The sequence below is a fragment of the Nicotiana sylvestris genome, chromosome 11 (assembly GCF_000393655.2).
Source record: "Nicotiana sylvestris chromosome 11, ASM39365v2, whole genome shotgun sequence".
Taxonomy (NCBI): domain Eukaryota; kingdom Viridiplantae; phylum Streptophyta; class Magnoliopsida; order Solanales; family Solanaceae; genus Nicotiana; species Nicotiana sylvestris.
This window is the reverse complement of record NC_091067.1, coordinates 27,653,222-27,668,728: the sequence shown is the minus strand read 5'-3', so window position 1 is coordinate 27,668,728 and position 15,507 is coordinate 27,653,222. Positions and strand designations below refer to the sequence as shown.

Sequence of the window (15,507 nt, the reverse complement as noted above, 5' to 3'; positions counted from 1 at the left end):
GGAAACCTTTAAAACTTCAAATGCCTTTAAAGGTTCGAGACAAACACCTTTAAAAGTTCGCAATGAAAACCTTTAGAAAAGTTCGACACGGACATCCCCCCTTTTTCTTTTACGTCAGAGGCAATTTTTTTTTACTTATCCATGCTCTCTTTCAAGATTGCGATTGTTACTCTTACCCTTCTTTTTTTAGGGCAGTGAGCGGATATGAATACGAACAAACTTGAAGGTTATACGAATATGAAGACATAGCGAATCCCCGGACTTAGATGCAAATATTGTTATTATTTCAATGAAGACACCCTTTACCATAGTAGCTTGCCCCCTTTAGATCAAATGGGATCCAAGTTCAACATGAGGATGACGTTTCAACTTGATTTTACATTCATTCATACTTCATTTGAACAATAATTGGGGCAACATGTATCTTTTGAACTTATGCGACTGAACTTAGAATGAAACTCTAAGCTGCCTACGTACCTCGGTGAAGAGAATCAAGTCATACCGTAGTTCAGACCGGGTGATATTTTTTTATTTTTTTTATGTCCTAACTTTTGCTTAGACCGCCTCTTTTGAAGTTTTCAACCTAGCAGACTCTTTTTTTTATAGGGGCCGTACACAGTTTAGACTCATGCGGGTTAGGAGTATAGCAACATGCAGTTTAGGCTCGTGCATCAAGGAGCGTTGCAACTTCAAGGATAATACTTCTTTAAAAACTTGCCATTGATAGGGCCGATTCTCATGCCATCTGCATCAACCAACTTGTAAGCCCCACTTGAGTAAGCTTCTTGTATGACATATGGCCCATCCCATTTTGAAGTGAACTTTCCTATAGGTTTATGAGAAGTAGTTATGGGTCTTCGTACGGCAAGGACTTGATCTCCTACTTGAAAGGATCTCGGGCGAACTTTTTTTATTGAAGGCACGAGACAATCGAGCTTGATAACATTCAAGACTCTGTTGAACTTCCAACAACTTCTCATCAAGAGTCTCCAACTCTGCTAATCGAAGTCGAGCATTTTCTTCATCAGTGATGCCTTCTTGAATAGCCAGTCGTAATAAAGGTATTTGACGCTCAAGTGGCAAGACGGCTTCGACTCCATAAACGAGTGATTAAGGAGTCACTTATGTTGGCGTGCAGTGAGTCGTCCTATATGCCCATAGAGCTTCTTCCATACGGTCATTCCAATCTCGTTTGGATTTGAGACGACATTCTTTAACAAGTTGCATAGTGTCTTGTTGAATGCCCCAGCTAGACCATTGGCAGCACATCGAAGAGTTACGTTGCTTGAAGCCAAAGAGCTCACAAATCTTGTTCATCAACCTATTGTCGAACAGCTTTCCATTATCCGTTATTATGTAACGGGGAATTCCAAAGCGATAGATGATGTTTACTCATATGAAACTTGCAACATTTTCCTTCTTTACATCCTTAAGAGCAACAACTTCAGCCCATTTTGAGAAGTAGTCAGTTGCAGCCAAGATGTATAGGTGCGCACTAGAGGACTTTGGTAGTGGTCCAACAACATCCAATCCCCAAGCGTCAAATAGCCAGGATGCAATAGTTGGGTGCAACACTTCAGGAGGTTGATGAATAAAATTTGCATGGAATTGACAAGCCTTGCATCTTCGAGTATAGTCCAAGCAATCTTTTACCATCGTTGGCCAATAATATCCCATCCTTTTTATATGGAAATGGAGCTTTGGTCCAGACTAGTGTGACCCACATTCCCCAGAATGCGCTTCTTGCAAAGCTTGGAGTGTTTCATCTTCCCCTAAGCATTGCAAGAATACTCCCTCAAATGTTCTTCTGTATAGAGTATCTTTGTAGTAAAGGAAGCGAGGTGCACGACGACAAATTTCAGTTATTATCCACGGATTTTCTAGAAGTATCCCATAGCACAAGTAGTCGATAATGGGTTGTCTCCATTCTTCTTTCTCGACTTCAAAAATAGCGACAAGATGCTTGAGTTCATTTTCTTCACCTTCAGCCTTATTTGGCAGTAGTACTACCCATTTTTGGCAGACAGTAACTTGCGCTTGATCAGGAAGGGTTAAAGATGAAGCTAGGGCAGCTAAAGCGTCCGCATTCTTATTTTCTTTCCTTGGCACATGCTGAATAGTCACATAATCGAGCCACCCCATTAACTTTTTAGCGTAATCATGATATGGGAATAGTTCAGGCTTCTTGACCTTGTAACTACCTAAAAACTGATGGACCATTAACTGAGAGTCACCAAAGACTTGTAATTGCAACCACTTCATTTTGACAGCCATTTCAAGCCCAAGTATTAGTGCTTGATACTCAGCAACGTTGTTAGAGAAGAGTTGCGTCAACATAAAAGAGTAGGGCATAACTTCACCTTGATAAGTGACAAATACTATACCAGCACCAGCTCCTCCGCAATGTGCAGCACCATCAAAGTACATCTTCCATGGAGGCTGAACTTCGATGACCATGGCGTCCTCATCAGGTAGTTCGTCAGTTAGCTCTCAATCATCAAGTATAGGGTAATCTGCCAAGAAATCCGCTAACTCTTATCCTTTTATAGCCTTTTGAGGTATGTACACGATTTCAAATTGTTGAAACTGGAGGTACCACCTTGCTAGTCAATCACTTAGGACAGGTTTTGACATCACGAACTTGATGGGATTCGCTCTAGAAACCAAACGAATGACATGAGCTTGAAAGTAGTGTTTCAACTTTTGGATTGAGAAGACTAGTGCCAAACATAACTTTTCAATTGGAGAATAATTCAGCTCATTTGGTGTCATCATCCTGATCAAGTAGTAAAGGGAGTTTTCTTTCCCTTCACTATTTTCTTGGGCCAGTAGTGCTCCAACAGAGCTTTCTTGTGCTGAAATGTATAGTATCAATGGCTTTCCAAGTATAGGGGCTGCCAAAACCAGAGGCTTCATCAAGTAGGATTTAATGCTCTCAAAGGCATTGCTACATACTTGGTCCCATTTGAAAGGGACACCTTTCTTCATAAGGCGACTGAATGGTTGGCATCGCCCAGCTAGGTTTGAGATGAATCTCCTTATGTATGCTAGCTTCCCTTGCAGACTTTTCAATTCATGAATATTCTGAGGCTCAGGCATTTTCAAGATTGCATCTATTTTGGATTGATCAATTTCAATCCCTCGATGTAAAACAATGAAACCAAGGAAATTCCCGGAAGTAACTCCAAATGCGTATTTTAATGGATTCATCCTAAGTTGGTACCTCCGAAGCAACTCAAACACCATTCTTATGTCTTTCAAGTGGTCGCCCTTCTCTCTTGATTTTACCACCAAGTCGTCAACATAGAATTCGACATTCTTGTGGAGAAGATCATCAAAAATATTTTGCATAGCTCTTTGGCTAGTAGCACCAGCGTTCTTCAAGCCAAAAGGCATTACCTTGTAGCAATAAATACCCTTAGGGGTGTGGAATGCAGTAAGCTTTTTATCTTTTGGTGCCATGCGAATTTGGTTATAGCCTGATGAACCATCCATAAATGACATTGCCTCGTACCCAGTAATAGCATCAATCATCAGTTATGGAATGGAAAATGGGAACTCATCTTTGGACATGCATTGTTAAGATCCCTAAAGTCAACACACACTCGAATCTGGCCATTTTTCTTCCTTATAGGGACAATACTTGAAACCCATGTTGGGTATTTAACTTCATGAATAAAGCCAGCTTCGATGAGTTTGTTAACTTCGGTTTCAATCAAGGGAACCAAGTCTGGCCTAAACGCCTTTGAGCTTGTTTAACAGGGCGAACACCATTTTTGACTGCAAGGTGATGAACTACTACTTTCGGGTCCAAGCCAGACATTTCTTTGTAACTCCAAGCGAAGACGTCCCTGAACTCCTTGAGTAACTTAATATAAGTGCTTTCTTCATCAACTTCTAGTAAAGCACTTAGGTAGGTGGGTCTTGGTTCTTCATCAGTGCCAAGGTTAACTTCCTTTAAGGCATCAATCGTTACCTTCAACCCTAGTTTTGGAGGAGCATCATTTGCATCTTCATCTTCTTGAGGGTCCCCATCGTCGAAGGATATATGATAACATGGTGAAACATCGTCCAATTTCTCCTCATCCTCCATTAGAGATAAAACACCATGCTCGTCTTATGCAGTAACATGATACGAAGAACCCACACTTTCTTCATCTTCATCACGTTCTTTAGTGTAGACCACAGTGTATGGCTTCACTTTCAGTACTTCACCACACGAAACCATGACTTTTGTTTGTCGATTCATTCTAGAAGGAACCAAACATTGGAAATCTTTAGAGATCTTGTGAATTTTGGGTGAAGCGGGTGTTCTTGTATTTCGATAATTTCTCTAGAACTTATTCCCCTTCTTTAATAGGCCCTGTGAGCACGTGATTTTTGTTTCGCACGACAATCGCTCCAAAAGAAATAAAAAATAATAATAATTGGCCCCGCTGTACAAATTTTGGATTTTTACATGGCACTTTGTTGGTTATTTGCGATTTTTGCCCATTTTTACTTTATTAAAACAAAATACAAAAAATGTGTGTGTCATGCATAATTCGAACCGTAATCCGGTCGTTAAATAGAAAATCATAAATAGGCATCTTCGTCCGTGATTTTATTTTGTTTGATTTTACCTGTTTTGAAATATTTTAGTGTGTGTGCAAATAATTGTATTGAGTGTGTATTTAATTTTAATTTGATTTTTGCTTAGTTTTGTTTTTAAAATAAATAAGAAAAAAGAAATAAAAATAATAAAAGATCCCTTCTTCTTCCGGATTGGGCCAATTTATTAAAATTGGCCCAAACAAACAATGCACAAAAACCAGGCCTACCCGGTCCAGTCCCAGCTAAACACCAGAGCGTCCAAACGACGTCGTGTTAATCCAGGTCGATCTGGGCCGTTGATCTCAAATTGATCAACAGTCAAGATCGATTCCCCACAACCCACTGAGGAACCCGACCCGTTGCCACCCGGACCAACCCAAACCCTTTACCCTCGAAATGACACCGTTCCACTTAAGCCCTCGGATCCAGACCGTAGATCTAGATTGATCTAACGGCTGAGATCAACCCACCCATTCCATATATAAGCCCTTTAACCTTACCCTGCCCCCCATCTGATACCCCAGCTCCCGTCTTCACCATCTCCCCCATCAAACCCTAGAGCCGCCCCTGTATCCTTCACCATGAAAACCGGCGGCACGGACGCCGGTGACCTCGCCCTTAACACCATAGAACCCCCGTGCCGTCCTGAACCCAAATCTACCAACCACACACCTCGAATCCTATCCCACCTTCTCGAATCTTCATTTGAAGATTCGAGTCGGAACCTTATCTACACCGATCTGGTTTAAATTCATACCAGACACTCCCCAGACCCCCCTCGTGACCAAACCATACTTGGTTTGGTCCAAATCTGACCAGGGAAGCATGAATCCCGGATCTAGTTTTCGAACCTTAGGGTTCCTCGTCACTGGTCCGTTGTTTTGTTCAAACCAAAGGATTAAGGTCTAATGGACCTTAATCGAAGTGTTTCTCACCTGAGAAACACTTCGATTAAAGCCCGTTCAGCCTTAAGAAAGGTCTGTCCAAATCCGAGTTCAAGACTTTTGATTTTTCGAGTTTTAAGGTGAGTTTGCTTTCTTTCCTTTACTTGTTTTAGTCCGTGTGATTTGTTTTAAAAGCTGTTCATGATTGTTGAAGTCTGTTTTGTTTTGAGTTTCTATTAACTGTGTCCTGTCCACTTTGCCTGAACCTTTGTTGTTTGATTGAGTGTCTTTTTCTACTTGTCCTGATAGTGTGTATGTATGTATTTGTTGTGCAATTAGTTGAATTCCAAATTTGTACTGATTAACTGATTCCTCGAAGCACAATTCTGCTCAGTCAATATAATGCGAACCTTGTGTGATACTGTTAAATGTCGGATTTTTGGCTACGATTGTATGTGTTATAACTAATATAGTCGAGTCGACATGTGTCGTCAATTAGTTTCAACTGTCTGAACAAAAATAAATCGATTTGCTTCTGTTGAACATTGCCTGAATCAATTAAGAACCAAGTTCAGTTACTTATAGTTGTTAATATGATTTCAGAAACCTAAGGCTTGGTCTGTAATTGAAATCTGAGTTGATGGCATGTGCACTTGTGCACAGCATGTGCATTGTGCACAGCCTGTTTCCTGCATAAAAGGGCTTTTGATTTAAAAATGGTTTGACAGCATATGCTGTCAGATATATTCTACTGCCCATACTTTGCTTTAGTTTAAGAAGTATTAAACCTTTTAAAGGTTAAATCTGCCAGGGAATGTTGATGGGGGTTAATACTTAAATAACTAAGTGGAACTGAAAAGAAGAGGGCACATGGGAGGGATGTTCTTTTGGGGTCTAACAGGCTGTTAAAGGGCTGAGGTTTAGGCTTATAAAAGGGGAGTTGGAAATACATACAGAGGGGGACAGACCTAAGAGAGGGGAGGAGAAAAATACACACACATTGTGAGTAGATAAGAGAAAAGGGGAGAGCTGATAGAGATACACAGATAGAGACAGAGAGAGAGGCACACGGTGAGGAATAATTTGAAAGAAAGAAAGGGTGACACACGTTGAAAGATATACACACACACACATAGAAACAGACATTGACAAGAACAGAGTGATTTGAGGAGAGAACATTTTGAGAATTAAAGTGAGGAAAACAGAAAACTGGAAAAGAATTATCTTTGATGACACAGACAGGTAGGACTAGAAATTACATCTTTTGATTGCTGTCTTGATTTCACTAGTCTTGACCTGTTTGTGCAGCATTGATTTCTTCCAAATCCCAGCTGAGTCTGCTTGGTTGTTGTTGTTTTACTCGAAGACTTGCTCTAGTTGAGTATTCCCAGTTGAGGTGTTGATCCCATCCCAATTGTTTTGTGATTTGTTGCTGCTGCCCTACTGCTGTTTGCTGTTGTTGCTGCTATTCTGTCCTGCTGCTACTGTTAATTCTGTTTCTTTGCTGCTGCTGATTTCCTCATCTTCTTCCTCTTCTCCTTTGCATTTTCAGTATTTCCAGGTACACATCTCAAGTCTCACATTGGTGTAGCTGATTGTAATATTGAAAAGCATGAATAGAAAGAGTTGAAGGAGTCACAATCACTTGTTATTCATGAATGTTGTTAAGTTGTGTGAATTTTAGTTTATAGCTAATAGAGAATACATTGTGAGTTTGTAGTTAAGTAAATTTTATGTTAATCTGAAACTGTGGTATTTGATTCGTTTAGTAGCATACAGGATGTAAACACAATCCATGGAATGTGATACTATTTATACAATTGTTAAACTTAAACTCATTCTTTAGCATGCTTGAATTGGTAGGGGCAAATAGCTGTTAAATCTAGCCAGATATAATACAGTTTTGAATCATCCAGTTTCGATTTCTTTAGGCAGTTTATAGGACTAGTTTTGAACATCATCAGTAACATCTTTTAATAAGGAACTCCATTAATCCTGTTTAAGCAATTTGGTTTGAATTTGACTTAAGGACGTCGTTCGGATTAAGTATTGCATTTCATCAATCTCATATGTAATTTCTTTGTTCAACCAAAGCATGTCCGTAAGGTATGACGTCTTTTCACTTTATAAGTAATTAATCAGAAATTGATAGGAGTCTGGTTTAGGCCAAAGCATATACTTCAATTAGCATACATTTTTCTTCTTCTATTTCTGGAAACAAATAATAGAAATGTAGTCACTTTAGGATATCCTCTTCTAAAATAATGAGACGAGCCTCTCTAAATAAAAATGCAAATTGCGGGGCCCTCGATGATTAACCATAATAAATACTTAGAATTTGGGATGGACTGTTTAGTGAATTCCACTGCCTTCCCCAAAGATAATAACGTGTTAGATTCTTTAGGCGCGACATTAATTAAATTACATTCTTAAATTTGGGTGCGCATTTATGTGACCCAAATTCAAATCTCAACGGAGTCGAAATGTGTTAACAACTACGGGTGCATTGATTGTGACGTGGTTCGAGATGCATTTTCACGACGTTGCAATTCTATAAAAATAAATGATAATAATAAAAGCGGTTTAAACTTAATAAAAGCACATAAGTCACAACATGTATTTAAATCAGATATTTAGCCATTATAACAATTTAAGCGACCGTGCTAGAACCACGGGATTCGAGGGTGCCTAACACCTTCCCTCGGGTCAACAGAATTCCTTACTTAGAATTTCTGGTTCGCAGACTTCATTTGGAAAAGTCGAAAATTTCCTCGATTTGGGATTCAAGATAAACCGGTGACTTGGGACACCAAAAGCCAAACCTTTCCCAAGTGGCGACTCTGAATTAAATAAATAATCCCATTTCGAATATTGTCACTTAAATTGGAAAAACTCCACCCGCGCATTTTTAACCCTTCGGGGCCAGGCGCGCAAAAAGGAGGTGTGACAGCTCTGGCGACTCCGCTGGGGATGAAACCCAGAACCACTGGTTCAGGGTTCAAGAATTCGAGCTTAGAATAATTGTTATATTTGGCTTTATTATCTGATCTTTATTACATGTTTTTGCATAACGTGCTAAATGTTGTCTTTTACCGCTTTGATATTATCTGAACTGTATATAAACTGTGCCGAAACCCTTCTCTTCTTACCTCCGGGGAGAAGCTCGCTGGTCGAGACTCCCTATTCTGTTAGTGTCAATACCTGAAATAAGAAAGAGGTCGGACAAGTTACAAAGCCGGACGATCTCGCGGGTCCCCGGTACGTAGCCCCCTCCTCGACTCGAGTTGTCCGCTCGGGTACACAGTCTAGAACAAATGCTCAGGTTATAAACCTAGTATAACGAAACTTCATGCCGGATCCCTAGCAGGAACGCTTATTTGCATCATGTTGCATTTGACTTAGGGGACTCAACACAGGGGTTGGGTCCGTCTAGGACAGGCAACCTGAAATGAAAAGACCATCCTGCTGCATCCTATTTGTTTTGTGCATTTATTTGCTTCAGTTCCGCATGCTGACCGGTTTTAAGAAAAAAAAAGGGAAAAAATAGCAGCGTATGGAGATAATTACTTCTTTTGGAAAAACCAATGTCCGAGTAGTGTCGAAACCTCGCCGGAATTCCTTCTAAAATATATATATATATATAAAAAAGAGATTGTCTTCTAGTTTGATTTTTTTTTAAAAATAATATAAAAATTTTCTTTTTATCATTTTTCAAAATCCAAAAAAAGAGAAGGTATTTATTTAAAAGTAAAAAAAAAAAACGGAAATTCATAATTCAAAAAATGTGATCTCTTTTGTAGTACCCCTTTGTAAATTCAGACTAATAGTCCAAATATTTCCTAAAAAAAAATAATAATAAAATTTTCTTTAGTCTTTATCTCTTTGCAAAAGAAAAATATAATAAAAATACGTATTCTTGATTTTTAGGCTTATTTGATTTTTTCTATTCCTGATATCCCCGAACTACGCCGGTTTGATTCTCACCGGATGTGAGATACGTAGGCAACCCTCGTCGGGTTCAACCCCCATTTTTGCTAAAATAGCCAAAATCAATAAATAAATAAAAAATGCGTTTCAAACTTTTTAAAAAAAAAAGAGTCGTAAATAAATCGGGTGACGCTGTTTTGTCATAAATAGCCGAATGTTCCCGAAAGGGACGCCGGACGGCTGACTTTGCATAAATAGCCATCTTTGGGTCTTGTTTAGCATTTTTATCCAGTAGACCCACACAGCCTTAAAATCTTCGTCCCCGAAGTGTTTAAAGGCCGTGTTCAAAACTTGATCCCCTCTGTAAAATATTTTGAGTCAGTTCGTTTTGTTAAAATCACCTTAATAAATGTGCAGGATGAGCACGATGCAAAATGAACATTTTTCAATAATGACCAAAATCCCTGTCAAGTTACGACTATGGTGGAATGATCTAGGTGTTGAAGGACAAAATGAGGTTAAGAAATATCTGAAAGGTCTTGTGGGTTTGTTGGAAATCCAGCCTCGGGGAGATATCATAAGAGCTTTGGTTACCTATTGGGACCCGGCGCACAATGTTTTCCATTTCTCTGATTTTGAACTCACCCCGACTTTGGAAGAAATGGCCGGATACATCGGGAATACTGAACTTCCCTTGAGGGAAAAATACTTGGTCGCCCCAAGAGTCGTCACGGTACATCGGTTCCTAGATTCATTGAAGATACCTAGAACAGTCCACAACCCGGATCTGGCAGCCGGATTTTGTACTCCATGTTTCATATATGATAGGTACGGTCACGAGGGGGGATTCAATAATCCAATCAACAAACTGTGAAGCAAAAGTGTTCGTCAGAAGTGGGACAAGCACAGACGGGTAGCATTCATGATGATGTTCCTGGGCCTTCTGGTATTTCCAAGGAAAGACGGAAACATTGATTTGAAGATATCCGGGGTCGTCAGCACTTTACTCACGCAAAGTGACAGTACTCTCGCGCCTATGGTGGTATCTGACATCTTTCGAGCTCTTACAGCTTGTAAAGCTGGGGGAGATTTCTTCGAAGGTTGTAACTTGCTCCTACAGATATGGATGACCGAGCACCTCTACCATCATTCCGAGATTTTGAGCCATGGTTCCCCGGAAAAGACCTGCATAGAAGAATCTTACACGAGAACCAAAGAGATCAGTTTGCCCAAAGGAGTCCTGGCATGGACCTCGTTCTTTCAAGCTCTTACTGCCAGCCAAATACAATGGACGTTGGGATGGTTGCCTGTTGATGAGATCCTATATATGTCTGCAGCTAAAACTCATTTCTTACTGATGGGGCTTAAGAGCATTCAACCTTACGCACCCTGCCGAGTTTTGAGACAGTTCGGAAGATGCCAGACAGTACCTCATGAGGAAGATCTTAGCACTCAAGCAGTTGAAATAAGTCCTAACGGACAATTCCCAGAAGCGAAGATTCGCCAAATCTGGAGTGAGTGTCAATATTTGAAATCAGATACTTGCGTGCGGGATCGAGCCAAAGGAGAGACGGCGCCAGGTTACCTTGCATGGTATAGAAGGGAACTTGAGCATGAAAGGCCAGCTAAGAGACCCCACATCCGGAATTTCACCGAATCATCGCAAAGACAGTGGGATTGGTTAGCGAAGGAAAGAGGCTATTGCGCCGAAATCAGCAGGTTAAAGCAACAAGTGGGAAGCTTGAAATATGAGCACAACATACAAGTTGCTACCAATCTGGGAGAGCGGAACAGGTTGATTCAGGAAAACGAAATGCTCAGAGCCCAGATCAAACAGATAAGGGTAGATGCGGATAAACAGCCAAGGCGTCGATCAGACGAGCAGCTGATAAAAAGGCTAAAAAGTGAAATCAGGGAATGGCAAGATGGTTTGGAGAAATCTGAAAACGTCATAGCAGAGCTCAGGGCACAGTGGGATACAAGAGCAGATGAGCATCGCCGATACCTGAATCAATTGGAAGGCGACCACGAGAAGACTGTTGCTAAAATGAAGAGAGAGATGGCTACACTTGAGATCAAAGTAGCTAATCAGGCCAAGGATTTCCAAATTGAGAGCAGATACTGGTACGACTCAATAGCCCAGATAAAGTTGGAAGTACGGCGACTGAAGCATCAGCATATACAGGATGCTCAAGTATTCAAGATATGTAGCGATCAGATAAAACGCCTACTCGTAGAGAAAAAGCAAACCAGAGATAGGATCAAGGCCATTGCCCATGCCATCACCAGACGATGTCTACGATGTGAGAACATGTCCAGCGTTACCGTCCTCTCGGCAGTAATGGGTTATGTCAAGCAGACTATGCATGAGCTGGAGCAACTTGAGAGGGATCTCACGCCTAGGACCGCGGTGAGGCCGAACGATGCCCCGTGGACGCCAATTTTCAAAACCATAATGCACTCATAGGTCAAATCTGTATCTTAGCATCTTCTGCTTGTTTTTCCCATCAGGGTGATTTTTAGTCTATTTTGAGTCTAGGTTTATTTTCAAAGTTCGCTTTTTCTTTTGCAAAATGTAGTTTGTAATAGACCATTTCAACAATAAAGAGGTTGTTTCTTTTACGATCATTTGTGTTTTTCGAACTACGTAATGATCTGATTCACGTAGGCATCGTGATACGTAGGCAATCCTCATCGGATCCGGTCGCATTTCTTTTACTGCAAAATAAAAAAAATAAAAATAAAAGGAAAACAAAAGAAAAACAAAAAAAAAAGAAAAAAAGAAGGGGAAAAACTAATAAGAGGAAAAATGCCGGAATGACGCATGCTCTCGTAGCAAACATATAGTAATCCACTTAACTGTATAGGTGCATCATGCCCAACGTGAGATTAACTATCTGTTATTTGCTACAAATTAACCGTGCGTTTGTCGTTGAGCATCCAGGGTTTTTGAAAAGACGGTTGGTTTGGTGAAAGTCTGGCCTCGCACTCATACTTCACGAGGTCAAGGAGAAGTGTTCAACTACCTGTTGTTAGGACCAGAAGCAGTACTCACACTTACTTCACCAGGTCAAAAGGAAGTGTGGAAATGTCTTCAGAAATTCCATTGCAAACAATCCCTGTTTCCGAGGAAAGCTCGATCTCAGCCGTCCTCACACCTGAATCCGCAACTGCGGAGGAAAATAGAATCCTACGGCTCCGCATGTTGGAAATGCTGGACGATTGGAATAATGGGAAAGAGCCGCCAAGTGTCGTCCCCGGATTCCCTGAATTATTCTCCAGGTCAAGTGGGACTTCTAATGTCCCCATAAATTATCCTGCTACCCCATTCGGGTACCCAGCCACCTCAGCCTTCTCTGCTGGATCGCCTTCTGAGCCTCATCCCCGAATGTCATCCACTGATGCAAGCATGAACATCTTTACTGCATCGCCTTGCCCGATTACGGCACAGCCTACCACGTACAAGCCAATCGTTGACTCATCCTCCTTTACATTCCAAGCACCATCATTCTCAATGGAACCAACTAGGTTCGCTACCAGTACTAATCCTCTACCGCCTCAGTGCGAGCTTGCACCTGGGCAGGATCAGAACCCCAGAATTGCAGAACAAAATGAGATTGCCAAGAGAATGAGAAGCCTTGAACAAAGTTTGAAGAATATGCAAGGATTGAGCGGACAAAAGAGCGTCTCTTACGCCGACCTGTGCATGTTCCCTCACGTGCACCTGCCAACGGGTTTCAAGACCCCAAAGTTCGAGAAATACGATGGGCACGGTGACCCCATTGCACATCTTAAGAAATACTGCAACCAATTACGGGGAGCCGGCGGAAAAGAAGAACTGCTGATGGCGTATTTTGGGGAAAGTCTAGTAGGGATAGCTTCGGAATGGTATATGGATCAGGAAATGTCCCGATGGCATATATGGGATGATCTCGCCAGAGATTTTGTAAAACAATTCCAGTATAACATCGACATTGCGCCAGACCGAAACTCTCTGTCGAATTTGAAGAAGAAACCTTCGGAAAGCTTCAGAGAATATGCTATTAAGTGGCGTGAACAGGCGTCGAGAGTGAAGCCTCCCATGGATGAAGTGGAAATGGTCACTACCTTTCTCCAGGCTCAAGAGTCTGACTATTTCCAAAACATGATGTCAGCCATGGGTAAGCCATTCGCGGAAGCAATCAAGATTGGAGAGATGGTGGAAAATGGTTTGAAAACAGGTAGGATTCTGAGTCAAGCAGCCATAAGGGCGACCTCCCAGGCCGTCCAAAGCGGGTCTGGAGGAACGACAAGGGGGAAGAAGAAGGAAGAAACGACTATGGCAGCCTCGGAAGCAAGGGAGTATCGTCATCCCAGGCCCCATTTTCCAGAAAGAGCCCCACAACACTACTACCCCCACTCAAATTTGGCATATGCTCATCAACCTTATATGGTCATGAATGCCCATCCTTATGCCCATCCACCACAACAAGCCAACCGTGGCCCAGCTCCACCTCCCAGAAATCAGCCTCCTTACCGCAACCACTATAACCCACAACCCCCGCAGAATAACTTCCGCCCTCAGGAGCCACCCAGAAGGCGGACTTTCACGCCCATCGGTGAGCCATACTCAACTTTGTTCCCAAAGCTGGTCCAGTTGGGTTTCTTGCAACCAATCCCTCAAACAAGGCAAAACCCGACGTCACCTTCTTACAAAGCTGGAGTCAGATGCGCCTATCATTCAGGGGCCGAGGGACATGATACAAATGACTGCTGGTCGTTGAAAAGAGTGGTCGAAAATTTGATAGAGCAAGGGAAAATAGTGCTAAGGGACGAGGAGATCCCGAATGTAACTAACAATCCATTACCTGCTCACAATAATGGGCCGCTGATCGGAATGATTTGTGAAGACAAAGAGTTCGATCCTGCTTTGAAAGCTATAATCGCCATTGTCGACACGGGGAAGAGGCCCGAAATGGACCAGAAACCAGAAAAGGGGGAAGAGGTCAAGGCTATAAAAGGCAAGCCTGAAAAGAAGTTAGAGAAGAAAGTGGTATCTGTAAAAAATGAAGTTCTTTACATACCACGAGGTCGAGCTGAGAAGACGCAGAACTTCGGGATCAAAAAGACAAAACCTATGTACGTACCGAAAGGGGCCTATGTGGTCCGGGGGACGATTCAACCACCTCGGCTGAATGAGCCAGTGGTTATCGGACGCGTGCCACAAAAGCCAATGACCAACCCGTCCACAGTGTCGTGGAATTATCAAAAGACTTTGGTGATGTACAAAGGTAAAGAGGTCATGGGAGAACTTCCAGAAAATACTTTCATTGGAAGGTATTCAAATACCCAAGAACTGAACAACGCCACACAAAGGCGCTTCCCGCCAAAGAAGCCCGTAAGTGTTGAAGAAGCGGAAGTGTTCTTCCAACAAATGAAAATGCCGGATTACGAAGTGATAGATCAACTGCGCAAGTACCCCGAGCAAGTGTCCATGCTATCATTATTGATGAGGTCGGCCGAGCATCAAAAGATCTTACTGAAGACCCTGAATGAAGCATATGTGCCAGTTGAAACCTCGGTTGAACAACTAGAGCGGATGACAGAAAGATTTTTCGTCGTCAACCAAACCTCTTTCAGCAAGAATGACTTACCCCTGGAAGGAGCGGCACACAACAAGGCTTTGCATTTAACAGTTAAATGCGAGGACTACTATGTCAAGCGGGTAATGTTGGATGGGGGATCAGGTGTTGACATTTGCCCGCTTTTCACGCTACAAAGGATGGAAATTGGGACCGGAAGAATCCGACCCAACAATGTCTGCGTAAGAGCTTTCGACGGCATCAAGAGAGATACCATGGGAGAAATAGACCTGTTGTTGGTCATAGGACCAGTCGAATTTCGAGTAACCTTCCAGGTGATCGACATGGACACATCCTACAATTTTCTCCTTGGCAGACCTTGGATCCATGCGGCAGGAGCCGTTCCTTCCACTCTTCACCAGATGGTGAAGTTCGAGTACGAAGACCGAGAGATCGTGGTCCATGGGGAAGACGAACATGCCATTTATCGGGACCCATCCATCCCGTATCTTGAACCGAGAGAAGGGAGCGAACATACGGTC

At 42.0% G+C, this 15,507-nt stretch overlaps 1 protein-coding gene across 1 annotated transcript; it reads right to left on the bottom strand.

The window, feature by feature from the left end:
• Positions 1–1,710: 1,710 nt before the first annotated feature.
• LOC138880859 (uncharacterized) lies at positions 1,711–2,457 on the bottom strand. Its single transcript, XM_070161039.1, has one exon. The coding sequence runs from the start codon at positions 2,455–2,457 to the stop codon at positions 1,711–1,713; it is 747 nt and encodes a 248-aa protein (XP_070017140.1).
• Between the last annotated feature and the right edge of the window lie 13,050 nt (positions 2,458–15,507).